Raw genomic sequence first — 27785 nt, forward strand, 5'->3', positions numbered from 1 at the left:
AAGATTGCCGTTTAAGAAAATATACAGATCAGAAAGGAAAAAACTACCTTCTGATCTAAGGATCATCAAGAACTGGACAGTCAAATTCCAGGGCAGGTTTTATTCATTGTTTATTCCAAAATTATTTCATGAAGTAGTACATTTCCTCTGTAAGATACTGTTTATTCCAAGAATTTCCACTCTAGTGATACATAGTAATGCCATTAATTAATCTCCTAGTAAATGTGAGGAAGGCAAGATGGTCACAGAAAGCTTAAAGGAGAAAAAGGTTATCAGTGGAAGGGAACACATGGAGGCAGAGAGATGTTTAGGAAGCAGGACAGCAAAAGAGCTGAACTCCGGTCCTGTCTTTCCAACTGTCTGATAATATTTCTATCTGAACGCGTTGGCTGCCTCAGACCATGTGTCACTCATGGAGCTCATCACCAGACCCCTAAACCTGCCTCTCCCTCTCCATCTCCTCCTATAATCCTCATGTCCTACCAGTCAACCCAGACTCAAATCTATATGCTTATTATTTTTCTCAGTACTCTATTATGAAATTTTTCAAGCTAAAAGTATTAAAGAATTGTACAGTGAACACCATATGCCACCCATTGAGATTCTGTAGTTAGTATTTTGCCATTTGCTTCATCATCCATCTGTTTATCTATCTTTGTTAATGTATCTTAAAGCAAGTTGTAGGTATCATACACTTCACCCCTAGACACTTGAGTTTGCATATCATTAACTTAAGCTCAATATTTGTCTTCTGGGCTTTTATTAGGTAAAATTCACATATAGTAAAAATGCACAGATGTTAAGTATACCATCTGATGAGTGTTGATATGTTCACACACCTATGTGACCAAACCTCTATCATGATACAGGTACTACCCTCATCACAGATACTCAGAGATATTTCTCGTACCCCTTCTCAGTCAGTCCCACTTTTTCTGATGTTTTTTTCCAACCTTATAGTTCACTTTTACATATCCCTTCACTTAAGGATTGAGCCTGATACTCTTCTTCTTTAATAACTTCCACACTTTTATGCCCTCTATCACCGCTGCCTCATCTCTCTCAGTACTTAATGTAATAAATAGCCCTCTTTCCATGTCTTTCCCCATGCAGGTAACTAGTCTTACACCGATGTCAGAATGAACTTAAGTATCACTTGATGATGACAGTTGTCCACTCAACATCCTCAGTGAATTTTTACTGTCTTCATGTTAAACCATAAGCTCCAAGGGGACCGAGATCATGTCTGTCTTGCTGTCCACTCTGTCCCTAATACATACTCTGCAGTCTGGCCCGTTGTCAAAAATCAATGAATGCTTGTCGAATGAATAAATATCAAAGTCCAAACCCTTACCCAAGCATTCATAATGGTGATTTAGCCTGAAACCTCCCATTTCAACTTTACCTGCTAGTAGTCTGATTTGCATGCAACTGTGCAGAAACCAGACTTGCTCCTCCCAGCCTGACCTCCACTCCTTGGATTGTATTTTGCAGTGACCTTCTTCCCCTTGTTTTTTCTCCTTCACATAATGAAGCTCTGCTTCCCCTTCAAGACCCAATCAGATGCCACCTCCTCTGAGATATCCTGACGCTCCAGTTATGAGTAACTGATGAAGCCCCAGAGCACTCTTGCCAGGGGCAGTTACTGCACTTACTTTCTTCTCTATATTGGATTTGTCTTTGTGTGGATCCATTCCCCCTATTGAAGATGGTAAGCTCCTTGAGGATGTCTTAGCTCCTTAGGGACTCTTTTAGCCACCTACTGTGATTGCTTTCAACCCGTTGATGTCATTGGTAGGCATTTTGTGACGCATGTCAAATGAATGAATATGTGGGTGAAAACAGCATCCAAAATGTAGGTTGTAAACAAATGGTAAAGAATCTCCAATGCCAAAGTGAGGGATTTGGCCATGGCACTTTCGATTCTGAGCAAGGTTTAAATATGCGGAAAGTGATAATTTAATAATAAGATGATGAAGCTATACCTGGTGGCTTAGACCGAGGAGAGACTTGAGGCAGATCACCCAGGAAGTTACTGTAGTCAGAGGTCAGTAATGAAAGCCTCTCTGAGGGACTTTCCCATTGGTACAGTGGTTAGGACTCAGCACCTCCACTGCAGGGTCCATGGGTTTGATCCCTGGTTGAAGAACTGAGATCCTGCATGCTACTCAGTGTAGCCAAAAAAAATAGAACTATCTGAAAATTCACCTCAAGATAGAAAGGAAGACTTCAGGAACAGCTTTCCCTTGGCCTGCAGAAAACACACATGAGGAGCTCACTGTGGAAGTGTGGTAGGCCTCTTGTGTGCCCTTTCTACCCTAGGTTCTGTGACCAGGACAGCAGTAAACGTAGAGAGGCAAGAGAGTGTGTGATTTGCAAGAAGAAAAGTCAGATGTAGATCCCAAGACATAAGAATCTAAAGGTGCAGCAGAGCTCAGTGGTGCCAGCCCCTGGGCTCCACTCCTGGCTGTGCCCCTTAGAAGCTGTGCGGTGCGGGACCCGCTGCGTGACCCCCCACCCACAAGCTGGGGGTGAGGATAGGCCGACACGGTAGGGTCGTTAAGGGCTCAGTGAGGCGATGCATGGAAAGGTGTCCAGGGCCTCTGTATGCCGAGGCCCCCTGGGGCACCAACAGCAAACTCACGGGTGTCACGGGGGATTTTTTTCAACATTAAAATTTCAGGAGAAACAGCCATACTTGCCATCTGTCAAGTACCTTCTGAGCTACTGGAGTGAAGTAATTCTCAATTTCAACATCTTTTTATACTCCATTCCTTTCCTTAATGCCATATCTTTTCAAAGCTAGGTTTTCAGTGGTTGCTGTGATAAAAACCATATGCTCTCTGGTGGTCCAGTGTTTAAGACACTGGTTTCTACTGTCGGAGGCAGGTTGGGGAACTAAGATCCCACATGCCATACAGCTAAAAAAGTAAATATGTTTTTTAAACAAGGAAATTAATATATATATATATATATATATATATACTACCTGAAGACCTGCACAGACACCGTGACCCAACAAAGTTTGGAAACCCTTGACTGCACAGTGTTCGGCACATTAGCCAAAGAGCATTCGATACTTGTCCGTTGTCACTGACAAGTCATCAGTGACAAGTCATCATCTCAGTAGGTTTTCCAGGGAGCACTAGAAAAGTGAGGCCTTTGAGTTTGATGGACCACCTGAGACTGAGGTTAGGGGTTGGGTGTTCATGGGCAGTAAATGAAACCTGTGAGTGGATGAGAGGTCATTGAGCCCAAAGCAGAATCATGCAACACACACGAAGGCCCTGGAGGGGAGAGGCCGTGGGTGCTGGAGGAGAGACCACAGAGAGCCTCATGAAGACAGAAGTTCAGGTGTGATGGGGAGAGTGGAAGCCAGGTTGGCAGAGTTCACACGGGAAGAAGTGACATGGGGGGAGCTCTTCCTAAAGAACCATGACTGTCGGTACAAAGAAGGGAGAGTGGACTGTTTTCCTCATGGAGACACTTTCAGAGTGGAGTTTTATCTTGGAGGAGGTTTTTCGCTTTTTTGTTCGCGTCTTGTTTCTTTGTGACTGAATCCTGCTTTCTAGGAGAAATAGAGAAATCGTGAGGTGGTACTTTAAGCATCATTTCCCCTTTAAGATCATGCTGTTGGAGTGGGGGTCTTTGGGTTTATATTGGAGGAGCAGGATGTGGGAACATTTCCAAGACACTGCTGTGTGTGTGGCTGTGCTGGGTCTTCACTGTTTTCTGCAGGCTTCCGCTAGTTGCGGCGAGTGGAGGCTCTCTAGTTGCGGTGCTCGGGCTTCTCATTGCGGTGGCTTGTCTTGTTTCCAAGCACAGGCTCTGGGCACTCAGGCTTCAGCAGTGGCAGCTTGTAGGTTCAGTAGTTGAGGTACCTGGGCTTAGTTGCGCTGAAGCATGTGGAATCTTCCCCGACCAGGGATCAAACCATGGCACCTGCACGGGAAGGAGGATTCTGAACCACGGGACCACCAGGGAAGTCCAAAGATACCTTAGTTTTGGTTTTACTAAATCAGTAAAACCCCATTCACTACCACTTGAAATAAGATCTGTGACATTGCCACTTCAGAGGCATGTCTTCACTCATCTCTATGTTTCCAGAGTGTTCTCATTTCCTCTAAGCAAACGAAGGCTGGCCTAGTGCCTGGCACACTCAGACATTGCTATTGATCTATGAATAAACTAAATTCTGAGAGATAAATAGACTTGTCTTGTCGTGGTATTACATAAAGGAGCCACAATAGCCAGAAGTGGTACCAGTGAGGAGGCACCATCTCTGAGGGCCTGCCATGTGCCAGGCTCTCTGAGGCCCTTTTGCACACAGAGGGGTCTTGACTGATAGGTATGGTTAGCTCCCTTTCACAGAGGAGGAAGCTGAGAAGACAAGGCATGGAGCCAGAGTTTTAATAGAGGTTTCTTTAACCCTAATGTTGTACTCTTTCCACTATAGTGCATGCCTTTCTAATACTTAAGATGATTACCCAGTGCCACAGTAAGCCTTCAACAAAGCTAAATTGTAGGTCCTAGGGTAACTGGGACTGATACAGTGCGCTGGTGTCTGAGATCGGCCCTATGGAGACAGAAGATGTTGTAATAAAGTGGCTGAAAGCTTGGACTCGAGTTCAGTCAACTTGGGTTCATGTTCTTGCTTGTACTCAGTCATTCAGTCACGTCCAAGTCTTTGCGGCTTCATGGACTGTGGCCTGCCAGGCTCCTCTGTCCATGGCATTTCCCAGGCAAGCATACCAGATCGGGTTGCCATTTCCTACTCCAGGGAGTTCTTGTTCTAGTTGCTACTTACTCAACTTGTTCTCTGAAGATGGCTTCCTCACTTCCCTACTCATTTGTGAAATGGGGCTACTTAGAGTAAATCAGGTGAACGAGTAACATGCTTGGCACAGGGTGTGGCTCAATCAAGAGCTGCTGTTACAGCAACTGTTGTTTTCATCCCAGGTTCCTTGGAAGCATAAAATATACTTGAAAACATGTTTTCAAAACTTTTTTTTTCATCCACTCATTTCACAAATTAGAATAAGCAAGGGGGTGCTGCTTTTATGGTTTTGTTTCTGTTTTGCTTTTTCACATTAACACCCACCTTTTAGGAAGCTACCTCTGCAACTAGCATCTATTTGGAAAGCAGTTAAGAAGCAGAAAGAAAACAGGGTCCCTAAGGAGCAAAAGCAAATGTTACAGAACGAGTTTACAACAGATCCTTAGAACACTTCATGGGCGCTGGGGAAGGGGGAACATCAGCTGGAGATTCGTCAAGAGGCCACTCTGGCCCTATTCTTTTCTTCACAGTCTTAACAAACAAGCACCCAGCCTGCTTCACGTAGAAGCAGATGAGGGAATACAAATGAATGTGCTTTTCACACACAATTCTGGCACTTGTTTATGCATAAAGTACATATTTATTCTGCACTTACATTGCGCCAGGCCCTGATCAGATACAGTGTCAGCTCTCAAAGAGCTCTCGATGTAGTAAGAGGGCTTGGAAAGTACCCAGTGGGTTGAACCTCAGCAGAGATGGGTGCCAAGTGCCGAGGAGAGCCTGGGGTGACCAGGAAGCTTTCAGAGGGAGGCAGCACCCAAACCAAATCTTCAGGCCAAATAGGAATTGTCGGATGGAAAGGAGGAGTGGGCATTCCAGTCAAGGAGTGGAGAATGTGTGTGAAGGCACAACAGGTGGTAGGGTGTTGAGAGAACCACAGGAAGTCCAGCCAGCCAAAAGGTAAAAGAAACCGTGTGGAAGGCAGGAAGCAGGCGTTGGTAAATTACAATGGTAATAAGAACTTTGCTATGGAGTGGCTCTGATGTTCTAAGAACTGCACTGAGTTTTCTTACCTATGGTGTACTGATGAATTTCCATAAGAGCCCAATGAAGTGTAGGTATTTTCATGTCTATTTCACAGAAACGAGCTCAAAAAAGTGAAATAACCTGCCCCCAGATGCATACCTATTTAGTGGCAGTACAAGGGTTTGACCCCAAGTTTTTCTGATGACAGGACACAGAAAGAATGTTTAAATTCTACTCAGCGTTGTAATATGAGAGAGAGCAGAATTGGATTCCCGTTCAGAGGGTTAGAACAGAAACTTTGGTGTGAGAACTTGGCTGCTCCAGCACCCTTTCCCTTGACCAGTACAGGTTTAGAGATCTCAGTGAGGTTAGTCCAGAGGAGCATCAGATGGTTGCCCTGCCAGTTCCTGGGTAAATGCCTCAGATTCTCATCTTAAAATGGCAGGAATGATGATGCCTACCTTGTAGGCTTGTTGTGAGTGGTAGAAGAGTTTCCCCCGGTAAAGCCTTGGTAACTGTGTCTCCTCTCCTGCACAGTGCTAACATCAGTGAAGAGATTGGTTTCCGTCATCAGCAGAAGAAAGCCCAGTTTATTTAGAAGACTCAAAAATTATGTTTTGCCATGTTCCTCTGTCCATGGGGATTCTCCAGGCAAGAATACTGGAGTGGGTTGCCATGTCTCCTCCAGGGGATCTTCCCAACCCAGGGATCGAACCCAGTCTCCCGCACTGCAGATGGATTCTTTACCGACAGAGCCTGTTTTGCCTTAACCCCTAGATATTTTACGCTTTAAAAACAGGTTCTTAAACTAGAGTCCTAGATAGGCTCAAAGAGCGGTTTTTACCAGACTTTTACAAAGAGTTCTGTGCTCTAAAGGAGTTCAGCATGAATGCTTTATACAACACATGAAGAAGTTGCTCTTGGAAGGTCTTGATATTGTGACACATGTCTTCAGACATTTAAAAGGAGGTCTGGCTGTAAAATTACAACCTCCTGAGTCATGCTTAAGTGGATTTGTTGTAGTTATTTGCTACTAGTAATAAAGTATCCAAGTTTTCGAAGTATTAACATTTTGTTAAAGGAGAGCCCACAGTTATTCCAGATGTAACCACTATGAGTCACAAGAGTTTGGGGGTAGGGAAAGGGATTGAATATTTGTATAAGTGGAAAAAAAAAAAAGGTTTACCGGTTTGTTACTTAGTTGCTAAGTCATTTCTGAGGCTCCTCTATCCATGGGATTTCCCAGGTAAGAACTCTGGAATCAATTGCCATTTCCTTCTCCATTACCAGTTTGGGGGTGGGGGAGGGGTGGTGATTTATTGTAAATAGCAAATGCTAGACTTGAATATATTAAAATCCTATTTCTACTATAAAAATAAGAAGTCCAGGGTGTGGGTTTACTTGGGGATCCAGGGGTTAAGACTGAGCTTCGGTGCAGGGGGCTCAGGTTCCATCTCTAATGGGGAACTAGGATTCTAACACACTGTGCTGCGCAGCAGAAAACATTTCTCGGGTGAAATTACTGGCCTGTGTTTAGAATCATGGGAATGTTTTGTCTGTCTAGAGATCATCCATTATTTGTGTTATTTCTAACGGCTAATTTAGAAAAAATGGCTATGCCCTGGAAAAAAATTTGACCCTCAAGTTTGAATTCCAAACTTTGGATCCTTAGGCTGGAGTTGCATCTTATAACACAAAGGTTAGGTTCTAAGGTCAGCATATAAGGTGAAAATTGTTAAGAGTTTCCCTTGAAAATCCAGGAAAGCTGAAGGCCAGTAGACGCTCAGTCCAACAGAATGTCAGCCCATTCTTCACCAGATGAAGTCATTGATGTATATTGAGAAGCCATAATTTTATTTTTTAAATTATGTCAGCTCCAACATCAGACTCACCCTTGGGTAGCGAGGCGCACACACTGAGGGAGACATACAGGAGCTGTCTGAGGAAAGCAGGTTTATGCTTTCTGTCACACTCGCTCCAAGGACTGGGTTCACAGAACAGAATCACCCAGACTAATCAGTCCACAGCTCCCTCTCTCGCTCATGGCCAAATATAGAACTGTGAACTCACATCTTCTCTGTAATGCCACTTCATTTTACCTTAAGCCCAATAAAGGGAGATTTGAAAGGACTAGAACACTTAGCGCGTCTGAGGATATGAGGCTGCCACTCAATTAACAAAGGAGATACAGCACCCAGCACTCATTCCCGTAGCATCTCTGAACAGGACTGGCTTCATCAGAAGAATACTAAAACTAAGACCTTTACTATTTAAATGAAATGTTTAAAGGCCTTGCCGCTTTTTTTTTTGTCTGATTTAAGTCAGATGGATTCACCTTATCCCCTTTCACCAGAATTTATATTTTTAAGAAAACTCAAACTGGCTTTTTGGATACTATAACTTCTATTGTTAAAAAAAAAAAAAAAGAGGGAATAGAAATTAACTTTTCTATTATGGCATAGCAAATTACTACAGTATCCATTCATTAATATCACCTCACCATGCTACAGATCAGAAGTCCATCCAGGGCTCCTATCGGCCATCTGCTTCATTCCTCACAAGACTAAATCCACGTGTTGGCTAGAACTGGGCTCTCAGCTGAGGCTAGAGGTCTTCTGCCAGGCTGTTGGCCGCGTTCAGTTCCTCTCGATGGTAGAACTCATGGCAACTTGTCTCCAAGCTCAGGGCCAGCAGGGGAGTGTCTCCTGTTGGGTCTCACCTCTTTTAAGGTCTCACCAAATAACACCTTGGGGTCGCAAAGAGTCGGACACGACTGAGCAACTGAACTGAACTGAACTGGATAACATCAGGCCCCCTCAGGATTATCTCTCTTTGATTCACTCAGATTCAGTTTGCTTAGGAACCTTAATTACATCTGAACGGGTTCTTAGGAACCTTAATTAATAGCAAAAAAAATCCCCTTTTGCCATATAACATAATACGATCCATGGAGTGACACCCTCTGGTATTCACTGGTCCCGCCCACAGTCAAGGGAAGGCGTTCTACAAGGCGTGTCCACGAGAGGGGCGAACTCGTGGGTGCCATCTTAGGATCCTGCCTACCACAGAGATAACATGACTGAGTACCTCCTGAAGTGCCAAACGCTGATGAATTCCCACCTCTGGAAACAGTATTATCCAAGCTCAATGGTATCATCCAGGCTTTACTTACAGGGAAACTAAAGTTCAGGGAAATGAAGCAGTTTGTATAACTAGTACTGTCAGGATTCCATCCTAGCTCTGTCAGCCCCCAAAGCCTAGGGTCTTTCTGTTTGGCCACATTGTGTCTGATAAATCCTGTTAACTTTTCCCTCCCTTTCAATTGACCTGCTTCTCTCCAACCCCACTGTCTTGGCCATGGGCCTTCATCCATCCCTCCTGGGTGCTCTTGCAGCAGCCGTCTCACCTCCACAGGACTCCCTGCCTCCTCTCTTGCTCTTCTCCAGTCCATTCTCCATGGTCATAAAGTGCAATCTGACCTTGTGACTTCCTGCTTGAAATAATTGCCTCTTTCAGATAGAACCCTTCCTCTTCAATACAGTTTACATGGCATCCATCTCTGAGCACTCCTTGCTTCTCTGATGTCATCTCCTACCTCCCTCTCTGATGAGTGTCACCACACTGAGAGCCTAGAACACTTGTACCACTCTTCACCTGGCTAATTCTACCCAGCTTTAGGGTCGAGGTTAAATGTCTTTCCTCCAGAAAGGAGGACCTTCTTCAACTCCCTGATTAGTGAGGCAGTCCTATTGCATATTCTTGTAACAGCCAGTACCTCCCCTATAATGTTGTCACATTGTATTATGATGACACGTTTATCTGTCTCCTCTGTTAGATTCTGTGTCTGGTTCTTGGCTGTATTCCCAATGTCTGGCCTATAGTGGATGCTCAGTAAATATTAAGAAATGAAAGACAGAGTACTTTGATGGGTTACTTTGTTTCCTTTGCAGTCTCCTCCTTGTTAGTCTCTGCTTTTCCTTCTTTGCCACTGAAATACTTTTAATATCACATTTCAGAAGAGCTATCCACTTCTGTGTTTTATTGGGGATCAAATCGCCCATGGACGGAGGAGCCTGGTAGGCTGCAATCCATGGGGTTGCTAAGAGTCAGGCATGACTGAGTGACTTCACTTTCACTTTTCACTTTCATGCATTGGAGAAGGAAATGGCAACCCACTCCAGTATTCTTTCCTGGAGAATCCCAGGGACAGAGGAGCCTGATGGGCTGCCATCTATGGGGTCACACAGAGTTGGACATGACTGAAGCGACTTAGCAGCAGCAGCAGCAGCATACCCAGTACAGGTACTCAAAAAATGCAGGTTTATTTTCTACACAATTGAATAAAGTCCTTAGGAGAGCTATGAGAGGAACTCCTTTCTTCAGGATTGGGATCTAATGTATTGAGTAAGAGTTGTGATTCACTCTATAAAAGTAATTTTAGTTTTATCTTATAGCTGTAGATAGCCTTGTGAAATAGAGGGCAATAAGACCTTTCACAGTCTTATAACTTGTCTAAGGAAGCATTGTTAAATCTCCTTAAAAGTTTTATAATATGACCAAATGTCAGCCCTATGAATAAGCTATTTTTAAAAGACTGGTCTGAAATTTTGGAAGGTAAATTTATAACAAACATGCCATAGTTTTTATAGCCAAAGAAGTGCTATCTCATTCAAAGCAGGTACTTTGGGAGATGTCTCAAGGTTGTTTCCATTCTTCAAAAATGATTTCAGAATTCCTTTGGGAATTCAAGTCAGAGCTGTCACACAGCTTTTTTTTATTGTCTTAAGTGTTGGCTATGACAAACCTAGACAGCATATTAAAAAGCAGAGACATCTCTTTGCCAACATAGGCCCATATAGTTGAAGCTATGGTTTTTCTAGCAATCATATGTCTATGTGAGAGTTGGACCATAAAGAAGGCTGAGCTCTGAAGAATTGATGCTTTCAAACCATGATGCCAGAGAAGACTCTTGAGAATCCCTAGGACAGTGAGGAGATCAAACCAATCAATCCTAAAGGAAATCAACCCTAAATATTCATTGAAAGGAATTAATGCTGAAGCTGAAGCTTCAGTGGTTTGGCCACTTGATGCAAAGAGCTGACTCATTGGGAAAGACCCTGATGCTGGGAAAGATTGAGGGCAGGAAGAGAAGGGGGTGACAGAGGATGAGATAGTTGGATGGCATCATCGACTCAATGGACTTGAGTTTGAGCACACTCCAGGAGATAATGAAGGACAAGGAAGCCTGACATGCTACAGTCCATAGGGTCACAAAGAGTTGGACACAACTGAGCGAGTGAACAACAGCAAGAGTATTGGCTAGCCTTTGGCCTTTGAGGATAGTGGTTTTATGAAAACAACATTAAGAATTAAGTCAGGTGAACAAAGTGCATGATTAGACTTCATTTTAAACAAGGTGCAGCTCTGAAGTCATGAGACAGGGACTGTGTTGTTTGTTGTTTTGTTTTGGTTATAAAATCTGACTCTAAAGGCAAACAAAAGTTTCCAGCAGCTTTTTTTTTCCTATTTATTTTTTTTCCCCAGCAGCTTTTAAAGCACCAAACATTCATGTCATTATGATAACTTGCAGGACCAGAAAGGACTATCTTGGAAGGAGGTGGAGGACCAATCATTGTACTTTGATACTTACAAATGAGGTTGTAAGGAAAGCCAGGCTGAAAACATCTCAGTGTATTAGATAAAAGTTATAAAGGGATAATCTTTTATTCTGAAATAGTAACTTTTTCTGTAAGGAAGCAATGTATTTTTTTCCTTGACCCACAGTGAGTACACCTAAAGGTCAGGTGCCTGGGTTGTAGCCATTCTGGTGTTAACAACCGGCATAGCTGCGGGACCCAGACAAGTCACTATTTTTCTGAGTTTCTGTTTCTTCATCCTCAAAGTGAGGGGTTTGGACAGGTCCTATCTAATGTGCCTTTTCAGGTAGGAAAACTTTTTTCTTCCAAATTTATGGATAATTGTAAAATGGAATGCATAGTAATGTATAATAATTTCTGTTTTATGTATACTTTGTTGGTTTTAAAAGCTTGTTTCTCAAAAATCCTGTGTTGCTTTTGGAATTGTCATATTTCAATGAAGCATAAACATGCTTCAAGTAGTACAAAGCACTTTGTTGACGTGAAAGAGGTTCATCTTACGTTGAGTACCAAAGAATTGTCCTCATTTATTTACTTTTCACCTTGGATCACAAGAATGTGAATAATAAAATAACAATAAACTACAGTGACAGTCAAAGCAGGATCAAGAAAATTTTAAGATTAGAAATCAAAGCCAGGGACTTCCCTGGTGATCCACTGATTAAGACTTTGCACATCCAATGCAGGGGGTACAGGTTCGATCCCTCGTTGGAGAACTAGGATCCCATATGCCACAGAACCAAAAGAAAGAAGTTAAAACCAGAGGCACAATATGAACATAAATTTGGCTTTTGATTTTTCTAGCCCCAAAGTAAAGGAAAGTTATGTGGTTCTTATTTTCAAAGATGAAAAATAGATACCCCAGGAGAGGTAAAGATTTGCTTAGCACTTAATTCTAAAAGAATTAGGTAACATTGGTAGGACGAATGAAGAGCTTTACAAACAATTACCAAGTAGCTGCAACAACCTGAAAAGTCTAAAAATAATTCAGCATCTGGTTTTTACCTTCTAAAAGTAAAACTGATACTCATCTCCGAGTCATAAGTAACGTGGTTTAAAAATTACTTATCCTGTTTAAGGAAGGCTGGCTGGCAATTTAGGACCCTTGAGGAAAAAGTGCAGGTCACTTTTCTGTTTTATTCTCATAGACGCAAAGTTGTTCAACTTGGCTTCTAATTAAGTCTTACCCTGTCCTATTTTTATGTGGCACTAGCCAAAAAAGAAGAACATGTCGGCCTACCAAGTGTTCTGCAAGGAGTACCGCGTAACCATTGTGGCTGACCATCCAGGCATAGGTGAGAACATTTCTCATTTTTAGTGTTCTTACTTTCCATTTGTATCTTTGAAGCAAGGCAGTTAATCCAATCAGCAGGCAAAGTTCTTCCCATGGTCTGGAAAGGACACAAATCTCATTTCTCTCAACTGTACAAGTCACTTTAGATTTTGTCTTAGTACACTCCGTCCAAAAGCACAGTATGTAAACATACAGTTGTTTCTTTTCAAGATTCTACAGTTGACTTTTTCCTTAAACTACCTCTTGGGTATGGAGTTGGAGTGAGATGACATATTACATTGTTCATAATTTGTCTCTATATCAGAAGTTGGTAAGGTGAGAACACTACACCCCAGTCCTTGAACAAGTAAGATAACATCTACAAATCTCATCTGCCTAGCGTGTGGACTAGCTTCTCAACCCTCTCACCAGGGCTGTTGTGAGGCACACATGAAGGATCAGAAAAGACTCGGATGTGCTTTATAAAGTGTGAGCTTGCTCTACAGTGTGGGGAGCACGGTATCACACATCTGAAAGATTGCTTCTGAGCTGCTCTAGGGAAATTCTCCTTTGTTTCTGAGCTCTCAGAAATTTGATAAAAACTTTAACATTTCTAATCAAATTCTACATAACATTTTTTCTTTAACCTAAGTAGATAAGCCATGTTTCATGGGATCATATTAAAAGATACCAATATGATGCTTCAGGCATAAATCCTTAAAGAGTAGATGTGTGAGATTTTAAGCCTGTCTCATAGCGACCCAAACAGCTCCTTCCTTCTATAAAAGACCCAAGGGAAGTGGTGGGGTTTGGTTTTGTTCTCTGAAAGAATCTTGTGCTATTTAAATCTGATCTTCAAAACCCTCTTCCTAGTTTTTGTTCTTATTGGCCTTCTGTTTTGTTTATGGTTAAAACTTTACTGTATTGAGTTTTCCTGGATTTTTTACTCTTTTGTGCCAGATTTTGGGGAACTGAGTAAAAAACTGGCTGAGGTGTGGAAGCAGTTGCCAGAGAAGGACAAACTGGTAAGCAGACTTTATTACAGACACATTTTTCATTGCTCTGTGCCTTCCAAAGTGTGTAATTCTCCTTTGTTGTTGTTTAGTTGTTCAGTCATGTCTGACTCTTGCAACCCCAGGGACTGTATGTAGCCCACCAGGCTCTTCTGTCCATGGGATTTCCCAGGCAGGAATACTGGAGTGGGTCGCATTATCCTTCTCCAGGAGATCTTCCTGACCCAAGAATCAAACCCATGTCTCCAGCATTGGCAGGCAGATTCTTTTACCTCTGAGCCACTGGGGAAGCCCGAAATTCCAAACAATGAAAATAGAAAAAAAAGAAAAATTACAGATTGGTGGGAAATGGCTTAGAGAACAGTGAACAAGTTAGTGCCAGTTCACTCTAGGTGAGGATTTAGCTGCAGGGAGGCTGTCTTCTAACCTCATCTATTTTTTTTTTCTCAACAACCTTACATTTGAGCCAAAAGATGACTTACCTTGGGCAATGATACTTGTTAAAAGAGAATCTAAAGTCAGAGCCCCTGACTACAGCTGTGGTCTGAGAACTAAGGAAAGATGTCCATAGTCACAGCAAATAATAAAAACATGGGGAGAGTGTTTACTAGGAAGATAGGTTCTGGGTCATCATCTCCATCAACCATTACCAAATAATATACTGCCCTATCAAAACACTAATAAGACAGTGATAAATAGTCATACTTGAATCACTCACAGTCACTTTCCAGTTAGATGATAATGAAGATGGTCTAGGAATTAGAATTTCCATTTTGCTTTATTTAAGGTACCATTCATCTAGGTGAAATGACATGTAGTTTTCACCCAGGTAGATTATATTCAGTTTCTGGGTTTTGTGTCATTGTTATCCTACTATTGGTGTCGCCAGCCGACAGGGTAGAAGAAATATTTAAACCAGATGGACATAAGGATGAGCCAGAGGTTTCCTCTGTGATTCTACATTCCAGCCTTAGAGTGATCGCAGTAAATGCTGCCATCTGACCATTAGGACTGAAGGACGTGCCTCGTCCTCCTGAGACGCTACTGTAACTACTGCCCAAAGCCTGTGCACTGACCCTCCAATTTAAAAATAAGCACTAACCCTCTGTCTGCTCCCCTCCTCTGCTCCCTTTCTTTTCTTCATTCTGTTCTTCCACTGGTTTCTCTTTCAGTTTTTTGCCCTTTGCAATTTATTTTTGCCCTGATCTGATTGCAGGTTTGGAAGCAGAAAGCTCAGTATCTACAACACAAACAGAACAAAGCAGAAGCTACAACTGTGAAAAGAAAAGCATCCAGCTCTGAAGGTTCCGTGAAAGTGAAAGGTAATGACCATGTCCTTCTCCTCTTTTCACTCTCTTCCCCACAGTTCTGTGAGACTTTGCTTCTTTACTAAAAAATGGGGAAAGTGGCCTATATCAGAAGCAGATCTTGATATCCAGACACCACGTATTAAAGGTTGCCCCCAATATTTAGAAAATGTTAAGTCAGAAGTCAGCAAACTTTTCTGTAAAGGACCAGAGAATACATATTTTACATCTGAGATCCATATGTGTTCTCTGTCACATATTTTTCTTTATTTCTTCTACAACAACCATTTAAAAATCTAAAATCATTCTTAGCTCACAGGCCATACAAAGTAAGTTATTAGCCAGATCCGACCCACAGTCTACAGTTTCAGCATATGCCTGGTGGAGCTCATAAAAAGGGAAAACTGGGAAGAACAGTTTCATGGTTCAAGGCCATGGGCAAGCTTATCTCTCTCTTTCTTCTCTGTTCTCAGCTGCTTCTATGGGAGTACTGTCACCCCAGAAGAAATCCCCACCCGCCGCCATGCTGTTACCTGCCTCCCCGGCCAAAGCTCCTGAGACAGAGCCCATTGATGTGGCTGCCCACCTCCAGCTGTTGGGAGAGTCCCTCAGCCTCATCGGACACCGCCTGCAGGAAACTGAGGTAAGGGCACCATCAGCAGCAAGCCTCCAGCTGCTGGTGAAGTCTGGATCCGTGTGCTCATTCCACAGACATGCAGTGAGCGACTGCTGTATGCTATGCTGTGCCCGGTGCTCGGGATCCAGTGATAAACACGGGTGGTCATGTTCATTGCAGCACTGTTTACAATAGCCAGGACATGGGAGCAACCTCGATGCCCATTGACGGATGGATGGATAAAGAAGTTGTGGTACATATATGCAGTGGAACATTACTCAGCCATAAAAAGGAACGAATTTGAGTCAGTTATACTGAGATGATGAACCTAAAGCCTGTTTACAGAGTGAAGTACATCAGAAAAACAAACACCATTTATTAATGCATATATATGGAATCTAGAAAAATGTTACCGATGAACCTGTTTGCAGACGAGCATAGAGACACAGACATAGAGAACAGACCTGTGAACAGAGCAGGGAAACGACAAGGTGGGACAAACTGAGAAAGCAGAATTGAAATACATACCTTACCACCCATAAAATAGCTCGTAGTGGGAGGCTGCTGTGTAGCACAGGGAGCTCAGCCTGGTGCTCTGTAACAGCCTAGAGGAGTGGGATGAGGTAGGGGGTGGAGGGGAGGTTCAAGAGGGAGGGGAGATGTATATACCTGTGGCTGATTCACATTGCTGTATAGAAGAAGCCATCACAACATTGTAAAGCCATTATCCTCCAATTAAAAATACATTTTTTTAAAGAAGAGGGATGGTAATAGAAACACCTAGAGATTTGGAATCTTGCTCTCAAAGCTTACACTGATACTTTTCTATTGAAACAATGACACAAAAGGAAATTACCCTGATACTTCCTTTCCCTCCCCCTGTTTTATGGAGAGATAATTGACATATAACCCTACAACTCACTTTTATTTTTGAAAAATGAGTCCAAATCCCATGGAAACTTTCATCTTTTTTACTTACAAGAGGGTTAGGATTTTTCTGTGAATTTCCAGCAAGGTTTTTTTTTTTTTTTTTTTCAGTGGGTTTTGTCGTACATTGATATGAATCAGCCATAGAGTTACACGTATTCCCCATCCCGACCCCCCCTCCCACCTCCCTCTCCACCCGATTCCTCTGGGTCTTCCCAGCCCATCAGGCCTGAGCACTTGGCTCATGCATCCCACCTGGGCTGGTGATCTGTTTCACCATAGATAATATCCCAGCAAGGTTTTGAATAGACAGGTTAGATTTATCCAGGGGAGTAAGAGTTCCTGTACAGCTTTGAAAATAGGTAGCAAATGGGGAGATTGAGGTGTCCAAGCTCTTCATTACTATGCACTTGAATTATACAATGTTATGTACCCTAAGGAGATCTTCTTCCTTTTAAGCTTCAGTTTCAAAATCACTTAACCTGCAAAACTGTCATGTTCCATTTCTGTTACCATATTCCACTTCTAATCATACTACCCGCTGGCTAACTCAGTGGTATAGGATTTCAGGTTTCCGCTGGGTCCTAGTAGGACATTTCAGCAAAGAAATCAGTCTCCGTTCCTAAAGCCATTTTTAAGCTGAGAAGTCAGTGTAGAAATATAAAACTACCCACTTGCTTTTATGTGGAAGGTGAATTACTATTTAACAAATGAAACGTCATAGGCCACAAGAGATGAAGCTTTGTCTAAGTTCTTTGACTAATTTCTCAAAAGTTAGTTAAGTGTCAAAAACAGACGCTTCCTGGTAGGCTCAGATATTTGAATGGATACAGATATTTCTATAAAAAAATATTCTGGGATCCTTACTTATTTTTCATATTGAGATGTTCTTATGTTTCCTAAAAAGTTACAGTGACTATAGCCATGAAATTAAAAGTTACTTGCTCCTTGGAAGAAAAGCAATGTCAAACCTAGACAGTGTATTAAAAAGCAGAGACATTACTTTGCCAACGAAGGTCTGTATAGTCAGTACTATGATTTTTCCAGTAGTCATGTATGGTTGTGAGAGCTGAATAGTAAAAAAGGCTGAGCACTGAAGAATTGATGCCCTCAAACTGTGGTGCTAGAGAAGACTCTTGAGAGTCCCTTGGACTGCAAGGAGATCAAACTAGTGAATCCTAAAGGAAATCAATCCTGCATATTCATTGGAAGGACTGATGCTGAAGCTGAAGCTCCAATTCTTTGGCCACCTGATGCGAAGAGCCCAAACTCACTGGAAAAGACCCTGATACTGGGAAAGATTGAAGGCAAGAGAAGGGGATGACAGAGGAAGAGATGATTGGATGGCATCACCAACTCAATGGACATGAGTTTGAGCAAACTCTGGGAGATGATGAAGGACAGGGAAGCCTGGCATCCTGCAGTCCTTGGGGTTGCAAAGAGTTGGACATGACTGAGCAACAGAACAACAATAAAATTCACCTCCCATATTCCATGTTTTCCCTGCCGTTTCCTTTTAGTTTAGCAAATACTTATTGAGTACTTAGGCATAATTCCAAAAACTGGGGGAGGAGAATTCCTAATAGCTTCCTCATGATTTCATATCATCAAGAAACTTGCAATGTAACTGGAAAGATAAAATAGATACAAAATTAGCGAATAAAACAAGCCAGCTTCTGTGAGCAGTTGCCACTGGAGGGTTACATCTCCATATTGACAGAAAAAGGGAAAAGAACGTTGCACCTCTATTCCACTTTTTTTAAAAACATAAGGAACAGTCTTATTGAGATATAACTCTCATGGCTCAGACTATGAAGAATCTGCCTCAGTGCAGGAGACCCAGGTTCCATCCCTGGGTTGGGAAGATCCCTGGAGAAGGGAATGACAACCCACTCCAGTGTTCCTGCCTGGAGCATTCCATGGACAGAGGAGCCTGGCAGGCTACAGTCCATGGGGTCGCAAAGAGTTGAACATAACTGAGTGACTAACACAGCAACAACCATAAAGTTTACCCTTTTAAAATGTAGAATTTAGTGGCTTTTAGTATATGCACGGATTTCTGGCTCCATTACTACTGTTTAATACCAGATCGTTTTCACTACCCCCAAGAGAGACCCCACATGTATCTGCAGTGGACTTCCCTGGTGATTCAACAGTATGCTGCATGCCATTGTAGGAGATGAGGGCTCAGTCCCTGGGTCAGGAAGATCCCCTGAAGAAGGGAATGGCCACCCACTCCAGTATTCTTGCCTGGGAAATTCCATGGACAAAGGAGGTTGGCAGGCTACAGTCCATGAGGTTGCAAAGAATTGGACACAGTTTAGTGACTAAACAACATGTCAGCAGTAAGCAGTAATTCCCCTTCTAATCCACTTTTCCGCAGACTTTAATCATTTGCATATATCTTCACAATTTTGCAACTTCCTCAGACCACTTATACTGTTATTTACTGTGTGTTTTTATTTAAATAAATTTATCCATGCTTTCACAATGATATCCTGGATATAAACAAGTGTGGTATTCTAATCTTTTTTCTAATGTACATTCGAAAAATGGATGTGCCTTATCAACTGATTAATGTTCACCTGTATGCCACCTGAAATTAGTAAACTACTACACTTCAAGGAGCATTGATTTATGTAGTTGCTTATTTAAAATTGAATACCTGAAGCCTAATAAAATTATAACCATTATTATAAGTCTACACAACTCACTGTGAACAAGCTCAGCTTGCCCCACTGTGCAGCCTGCTGTCATTCTAGAGCTCTGCCACCTGAAGCAGTTAGAGCGGCAGTCGAGAGCACAGTGAGGGGGTCAGGAGAGGCTCTGAAAGGGCAGTGGGGTTCCACCAGGACCCGGAAGGACAAGCAGGACTTGTATCATGGAGATGACATCATAAACCAAGACAACAGTGCACATGTGCTTCTCAGCCCTGGCGTCTTCTGCAGAGATGGGTCTGAGGAGACCCAGTGGGGCTCTCGACCCCCATTCCTACCTTCACCAGATCTTTTAACTGTTTTATGTATTAGGGTTCCACTTGAGGTTTTATTTTCAAAGGGTTTTATTGCTTAAATGACGAAAAACTAGAACATCCAGTGCACAAGGTGGGGGAAGGCTGAAATATGAAGGGCACAGTACAAGTCACAGAAGGAAATGACAACTCAGGAGCTTCGGGGATTTTTTGAGTAGAAGGAGTGATCAGAGCGCTCATTTGATTTTCTTTGAGAATATCTTCTACTTTAGATTGAGAGTGAAGACACCAGAATTAGGGGAAACTTATAACAATAGTCTAGACGTGACAAAGATTTGAATTTAATTCAAATATTTATTGGGGGCTTACACTATACAGAACCTCAGTAGTTATTGGGAGGATATAAAAAAGAATAGGACTTGGTTCCTGCCCTCAGGATGCTTATTGGGAGAGTGAAACAGAAAATATTACCTATAATTAACTGTAAAAGTATGGAGCAATACTATTAATTGCTCTCTTTCATTGAACGCTCACTCAGGTAGCTTTGGGTGCTATACATGGAGTCTCATTTAATTCACATTGCATGTTTGTAAAGCAGAATTTGTGTTCCCTTATTTTACAGAAGGAAGAACTGACTTTCAGATTAAGGAACTCTCTGTGGAGTTTAGCCCTTAAGTGCTGAAATGGAGCCTTGAGTTTGGTGGCATGACCTCAGGGTCCATTCTTATAACCCTTTGCTTTATTTTCTGACTTGGAAGTAGGGGGAGACATTGGACGAGGAGAATGAAGGGAAAGAAAAGTTAGTGGTGGCAAGGCCTTGAGACTGGGCAGGTGTGTGAGTGATGATGACTTTAGCAGAGGAAGGAATGCTAGGAGGAACAGTAGGTTATTTCTCTTTACAGTGTGTTGAGATTGAGAAATGCCCAAAATGGAAGATCTAGCAGGAAGCCTGAAATGCAGTTTTGGAGATGAAGATGTTGGTAATAGTAGTAAGCATTGTGGATACTTTATGAGCAGTTACCAGGTAGCAAGAACCACCCCCAAGTACTTTACATCTGTTATCTCACTTAATCCCCTCCGTGCTGCAGGTGCTCTTAGTACTGTCTTACAGGCACAGCATAGAAAGCAACTTGCGCCTTTCAGTGAGTGGGATAGCCAGGTTCTGAACCCAGCTGTCTGAAGCCCAGAGCTCCTTCTCTGATGGACTCTGCAACACTGCCTTCTAGGTCACACAGTCTCACAGTACTCCTAGTTGAAGCAGATTACACAAGAACTCGGCAGCAGTATTTGCAGCAAGCAATCTTATTTCTTATCTCTTTGAATCACAGAGATAACAAACGATATGAATTCTAGGAGGTTAAATTTTAAAAAGAACAGAAAAGTGGTATCGTCACCTGTCAAAAAGCTACATAGGTGGAGAATTTGTGTGTATGCTTATATTAAACATTAACTTGTAGAATTCTCATGGTTATCCCATTTGAGCTATATTTGTGGAGTTCATGAGAAAATATCTTTTGCATTCATGACCTCTACAAATCTTGCCAGCAGTTCTCCACAATAGGTGAGGCTTTTTTTAATATTTTTAAGTGTAGGGTTGTTTTTCTCCCCCCCCCCCCCAACTCTTCCTAAGTGACCAACCCAAGGTCTCCCAGAGGATACAGTGTGTTAGGAATATAGACAGGAAGCCTGGAATGTATTACCAAAGCAGAAACCTTCCATTTCTGCCACAAGTTTCCTGGAACTGCCCAAGACTCAGAGAGCCATGCGAGGCAGTGCCCAGGGCCTGGAGGGAACCCCGCGAGTATGATGCAGGCGCACCCTCCTCCTAGCATGCTCTCCCTTTCAGGGCATGGTGGCTGTGTCTGGCAGTCTGTCCGTGCTTCTGGACTCCATCATCTGTGCGCTTGGCCCCTTGGCATGTCTGACCACACAACTACCTGAGTTGAACGGCTGTCCCAAACAAGTGTTGGTAAGTTTCCTTGTTTCTTGGGATCTTGGAGGGGCCAGAACCTCAGAAGCCCTGTCAGGCACAAGCTCTTAAAGCTTCCTGGATACCACACTGCTGTCAGCCAATGGAACGTGACACTGACTTGAATGTGCACTGGACCCTCAGTGAAATTGCAAACACGCCATTTCCTAAGATTTCTCTCCTTTGGAGAGAAGCAGTGTAACCCCTAAGGTACTGCACCTCCTGTGTTTCCTATTTGCTCTTCCAGAGACGAAGAGAGTACAGGAGTCTGCTGCCACTGTTTTACTAGGATTAATGGGAGACGTCAGCAGAAAAGCTCCCAGCATAACAGACAACAGAATACCATCTTCTCTCCCCGTTCTCTCTAACTCCAGACTTCTTTTCTGATCTCTCCCCTAAACAAAGAAATATGTCTTGGGGAACTAAGGTAAAGTACTCTTCAGCTGAAACTTTTCCCCTTGTTTTGCAGTCGAACACACTCGACAACATTGCTTACATCATGCCTGGACTGTGAGCAGACTCTTGGGACAGAAACTTTATCCTGCCCCGTTGCTGGCTTGTGTGTATGTGACTGTTCCAGATCCCTTCACTGGCCTCTGGGTGTAGGTTTTAAATTTTTATATATATGCACATATATATATATGTAAAATGTAAAATATATACATAGGACTGTAAGTACTTTGCTTTTAATAATTTTATGAAATGGCAAAGGTTTAGCCAAGAGGAAACCTTGGCATGAATATGGGCTTGGAATTCTTTCTTCTCCTTTGGTGGATAAATCTGCCTTAAAAATCAATGTAACTTGGGGGCTGGGGGCTAGTTTTGGATGCCAAGTGCATCGTGGTAAGGTTGGCTAAAATGTGATTTTTTTCCAAACTCAGTTGTACCTCCAGACCCATCACTGACCATTTGCCTTACCTGTCTTACAGTCTGAAATGTAATGGGAAAGATTATGGGACGACGTCAGTTAACTGAAAATACAAAGCTTTTCAACTTGAAGTGACCTAGGTGGGAGGCGATAAAATCGTTCCCATCTGAAAGTTATTGTGATGGCCTAAGTGAACTTAGTAGAGGGTTCATTCCAATTCCTGCTCTATCGGTGTCCACGTCTCAAAACTTATTGTAATCATTGGTACCACTGGCAGCCTCTGTCTGGGCCAAGGAGTTTTGTGAGCCCTGGAGTGGGTCAAGCCATCAGTCACCAGTTGCACAGTCTGTACTGTAAGCTGACCCAGAGCATTTGGTCTGCAGCACTAAGAGCCGGTATCTTCCATGGGCAGCATCAGCTCAGCTCACAGTTGTGCCGCGTGGTTGTTGGGCAGATACAGAAGGTGAGCTTTGCCCAGCCTGATTCCTGGGATCTTCTCATTGGCTCCCCCTGCTGGCCAGATACATGGCGTTTCGCATTCCACACATAAGCGAATTGCAAAAAAAAGAAAAAAAAAAGTACTGTGTTCTCATGTAGGTTTATTTATGTGCGAGTATGAATGTGTTTTAATTATGTGTATTTAACTCTTTAAACTCCCTTAGATTTTAATTTATCCTGTAAATTTCTGTATATATAATTTAAAAAACAAGAGCCTCCACCAGCAACAGCATGTGGAAGAGACTAGATTTGTCATTTCTTCCTCCCTTCCTTCCTCTGGCCTCCTCTGCAAATCCCAGATCACCCACACTTTAAGGTATCGTGCCTCAAGACGGAATCATTATGTTGGGATTCTAGTTCTTTACAATTAAATAATGTCAAGAAAGTGAAATAAAAAGGAATGTTACCATTCCCAGCTGCCCTCATTTCCAAAGAACCAGATTTTGCTTCCCAGTTCCAAAGAAAACAGTTGAGCCCTTCAGGGTTGTTTTTAAATTTGGTGCAAGAGTCCACATCAAAACCAAGCTCTGAGGTGACTGCTTGCTTCCCTTGGCCTGGATGGAGCACTGAGGCATCAGTGTCGATCTTTGAGGATAGTGCCCCCAGCCGGCATCCTATGTAACTCCTTCCATCCTTTCTTCCTTCCCATCCATGTGGTCACAGGGCTGTGTTCGTTAAAGGTATTCTGACTGCCGAATGCCTTTCTCACCTCAGAGCAGTTTTGAGATTGAACTGGGGAAACAGAAGGGAACAGGAATGTCTGGGAACCAAAATTACGAAGAGCAGAAACCCTGGTTTGATTTCGTGTGTCAGCACTTGTCACACACCTCCTCTCTACCCACGTCGTTTTCCTGTTGGACACAGGGTATCGAGGAAGGGGCCTCGGAGACTCGGATTAGGACAGAAAGAAGTCAGTCCTGCCATCGTCATTTGTACACATTAATGAAGTCCTGACGAGAGCCTGCTTTGTGTTTGTTTGTTTTCCTTTAAAGTCCAACCCTATTGTATTTGTATTTAAAATTTGTACACATTTGTATGATAATCTGTTCCTTGTGGTATTTGGTACTATTAGAGGAAAAACTTTGGATTCAGACCTTCTTGCAGTTTTTATATCATTGTTTTATTTTGTTTTTTAAATAAATTCTAGCAGTTTGATCCAAATCCCATTACAGTTGTATAAAGAAATAAAATTTTGTACTTATATTATTAAAAATCACATTTTTAATATTTGTAGTCCAGTGTCAGCTATCTTTTTCCTGTGGCTAGCCAAAGTTCCTATGAAATTTTAAACCTGTCTTTCACATTTAAACAAAAAAAGCCCATCTGGAATAGAGGTCAAGTGTCTGATCAAAGCTATCTTCCTAACATACATCTTGCTGTTTCTATTAACTTTTACATTGAGGACTTTCATCTTCTCTTTTGCTAATTGCAAAGCCAGTGGCTCTGTAAGTGTAGCTGTATTCACTGGCAAATGAAATTGTATGCACATTATATTGTTGGCCTAAGTCAGATATCTATCAGTCTTGTGTAAGAGTCGCATCCAACTTGTGTACTAAATCATGTGTTTCAGTATTGTCCTGATTTGCTGAGTACACTGGATTGGATAAATCACTTAATTTTTATAGGTATCTGCAGCCCCATCTATAAAAGTGTTAATATCACTTCTCTGTCTCCCAAGACTTGCAGCCAGCCAGCCTGACATGTATGTTTAGTAATACTGTGAACATCTAATATATGAGATTAGACCTTTCAAGGTAAAATTTTCAATGCAAACACAAGGTGTTAATAGTCATAAATAGCAAAATATTATGATTGGCTGTATGGCTCACTTCTTACAGAGAGGCAGCAAGAAAGAGATCACCATATTGCTGAATGAAGAGAGTGTTCTGCATATTTTATTACACTTAATCCTCCCCAAAGCTTTATAAACATTATCCCCTTTTACAAATGAGGAGACAGGTACAGGAAAGCACTTTCCCTGAGTTTCAACAGCTAAGTAAATGGCAAAGCCAGAATAAGCACACTGGAACAGCAAAGGCCGAAGCCGAAGCCGAGGCTTTCCTCTACCCCAAGCTACTTTCAAATTTAAATTGTGTATGTAATTCATCATAATCCTTCTCCATTATCTGCAGTCCTGAGCAAATGTGATTGCAGGAAAACTATCAGACCTTTTCATTGTCCAAGTGTTCTTTTGTCCTAGCTGGACTTGACTATAGGGACCTCACTTTTCTTGTCATACTATGGTCTTTACATTTTGAAAGCAGAGTATCTTATATTTTTGTTTAAAAGTACTTAAAGGTTATAATCAATTATATTATATTTATGCACTGTCAATCTTAAGGGACTTCAACAGTTTTATTCATAGTAAGGCATTTGATATTGATATTGCTAAAATACTTAAAAAATTAAAACAGACTATTTACTGAACAAGTTTGTTCCCTGTTAGGAAATAGTTTGAAGACATAGTTTTATACTGCACTTAATGTTTGCCATTTATGTTACTATTTATTGTATTGACAAAATCTACACACTTCCATTTCTAATTTAATAGCTGTACAACTTTCTGTCTGCATGGAGTTAATACAATTTCACTCCCTGTTTGGGGTTATGTGGGTTGTTTCTGCTTTCTTACCATGAAGGATAAAACTATGACTCTTCTATTCTCTGTAGTAAAGCCACGATCTGCCTATAATCACTTCAAACCAGAGTGATGCAAGAAGGCAAGAACTTCCAGTCATCGAACATAGGGATATTAAAGATTAATGGAAGAAGCCAAAGGAAAATCATGCTAAATACTTTCCATACTAACAAGCAATATACTTAAATGAAAAAAAAAAAACATAGAAGGTACCTACCTGACATGAAAATCATCATAAGTGCACATCCCTCCTTTATAGGCTAAATACCATTACTAATTTAAATTTTCAAGCATTAGTCATCGTGCTGGACAACAGTGAGAGAAACAGACAGTATCCCAGCCTCAGGGAGCATATAGACTACTGGGGCACTGGGCATGTATTAACATGTCTCATGAGCATTATTAAAACACTTCAAAGCACAGGAGTACATGATTTCAATACAGCTTTTATATCATACAGTAAAGATGTCAGGCCCTATTGATTGCTCAAACAGTTAACATACAGAAGTGATAAAACTGTAATTCAAGTTTTCTATCATCCTAAATTTGTGAAATTTACTAGCCTTTCAAATTAAAAATTCACAAATATGTTCGAAAAATACTAAAGCACCTCTCAGTAGCTCAGACTACCAAAGCACTGGTTATTGTATCTTTTGGAGTACATGTCATTAGAAGCAAAAAAATATAACCGGTAAGATAACTAATGAGTAAGTGACACAGCTGAAACATGGCACACGGGAACATGGAAGAAGATATTTGAATTACAAGGCTGGAGAAAGCTTTTGAGATTCTTAGCTTGGGGTCCACTGGTGTACCTCAGGGACCCCAGAACCCCCCTGAAGTACAATTCTATCTCGCCTTTTTTCTTCAGAAACGCTCTAATGCTTTGTACAATTTCTCAAAGGAACTTGTGACCTAAAAAAATAAAGGTTATAAGTCCTTGATCTAATTCCAGAATTCAGAGAAAATGGAAGCCTGCTGTTTGAATCACACAGTAAATGAGTGGCAGAGATGTGTCCTAGGACCCACTCATAACATTTGTATGCTTTCTGCCACCCTGAGCTCTAGCCAATAACTAGCTGCAATTCACTGAGCTGTGTCTCGGTGTTGGCCCTTGCCCCCTATTTAAGGTAAGGGAATCTGGGCTGCAAACATGACGCATTTTGCAGCCAGGAGACCTCAGCCTCAAACAGGAAGCGTCCTCTCTGGGTAGGGAGGCAACAGGACAGAGAGGCTGTCAACCCCAGCAGCGGGTGTGTAGTCATACTGAGGTCCCAGGGGCTTAGACTAAGAGCTAGAGCTTTGGTCTCCGCTTGCTGGGTAACCTTACCCAAGCCATTTCCCTGGTCTGAGACTGGGTTTTCCAGATGTGGAGAGTTCAAAGACCGCGCCCCTAAATCCTTAAGGAAGCATGGAGGGCGTGGCTTAACGAAACCCACGCCCTCTGGTCCGCAGTCGCCCTACGTAGTGCGTGACGTCCGCCGACGCCGAGTTAACCGCAGTGAGGTCATCGCCCTCCGCCTCAGGGCGCCGACACTCCACGTCCGGGGCGGGGCCTGCGGCTGGGCTCCAGACTCCCTCTGCCCCGCCCCAGCCGCGCCTCCTCGAGGACGGTCCAGCGCGTCACGTGACGGGTCCGCGGCGCTGGCGGTTGCTGTCAGCTGATTCCCCGGCTTGGTGGCAGCAGCAGCAGTGGCGATGGACTTTCTCCTGGGGAACCCGTTCAGCTCTCCGGTGGGACAGCGCATCGGTGAGTCCGCGGGGCCCCGCGCAGCCCCAACGCAGCACTCCGCGCTCAACCCCGGCCCCCCGGGGCACCTTCAGGTCCCGAGTCACACACCAGAGGGAGACAGGGAGGGGAGTGAGGCTGGCGTGTCTCTCCCAGACCCGGCCCCGCCCTGCCTCCCGCCTGCTTTGATTGACAAAAGCCGCTGTCCACTAAGAAGCCTCGGCTTGTGATGGATGCCTACGGCAGCCAATAAATAAAGAGAGGAGGCGGGCCCGGGCGGCCGCGGCTCAGCCAATGTGCAGCTGCTGGGGTCGCGAATCCAGGCAGAAAGTTTTGGGGGTTAAAGGGACTGCGTGGTTTTTGCAGTCCTTGGGTCCCTCGATGGTTTCTGTTGTCGCCTCCCCCGCACGGGTTGCACCACCTGGGCTCTTGCCATTTCCTTCCTGGCTCGTCTGGAGCTGCGAACACGGATACCTGAGAAGGGCTGGAAGTCCATTCTCAAGGACCAGGAGGCTG

The 27785-nt window shown here is 42.8% G+C and overlaps 2 protein-coding genes across 6 annotated transcripts in view; both read left to right on the plus strand.

Annotated features, from left to right (window-relative positions):
• Positions 1–24131, plus strand: part of HMGXB4 (HMG-box containing 4) — a 33534-nt gene extending 9403 nt beyond the window's left edge. For all 4 annotated transcript variants that reach the window (XM_065938634.1, XM_065938643.1, XM_065938617.1 and 1 more), the window contains 6 exons: positions 12674–12755; positions 13694–13758; positions 14963–15068; positions 15527–15696; positions 21414–21536; positions 22006–24131. In XM_065938634.1, the coding sequence (XP_065794706.1) occupies positions 12674–12755; positions 13694–13758; positions 14963–15068; positions 15527–15696; positions 21414–21536; positions 22006–22050 (591 nt within the window). In that variant the 3' untranslated portion in view covers positions 22051–24131. The remainder of the gene's footprint in view (positions 1–12673; positions 12756–13693; positions 13759–14962; positions 15069–15526; positions 15697–21413; positions 21537–22005) is intronic.
• Positions 24132–27117: 2986 nt separating this feature from the next.
• Positions 27118–27785, plus strand: part of TOM1 (target of myb1 membrane trafficking protein) — a 38827-nt gene continuing 38159 nt past the window's right edge. Inside the window, exon 1 of one of the 2 annotated variants that reach the window (XM_065938656.1) lies at positions 27118–27290. In XM_065938656.1, coding sequence (XP_065794728.1) covers positions 27239–27290 — 52 coding nt within the window. In that variant the 5' untranslated portion in view covers positions 27118–27238. The remainder of the gene's footprint in view (positions 27291–27785) is intronic. The other variant, XM_065938666.1, reaches the window with a different exon arrangement.

Source organism: Muntiacus reevesi, chromosome 1 (genome assembly GCF_963930625.1).
Source record: "Muntiacus reevesi chromosome 1, mMunRee1.1, whole genome shotgun sequence".
Lineage (NCBI taxonomy): Eukaryota > Metazoa > Chordata > Mammalia > Artiodactyla > Cervidae > Muntiacus > Muntiacus reevesi.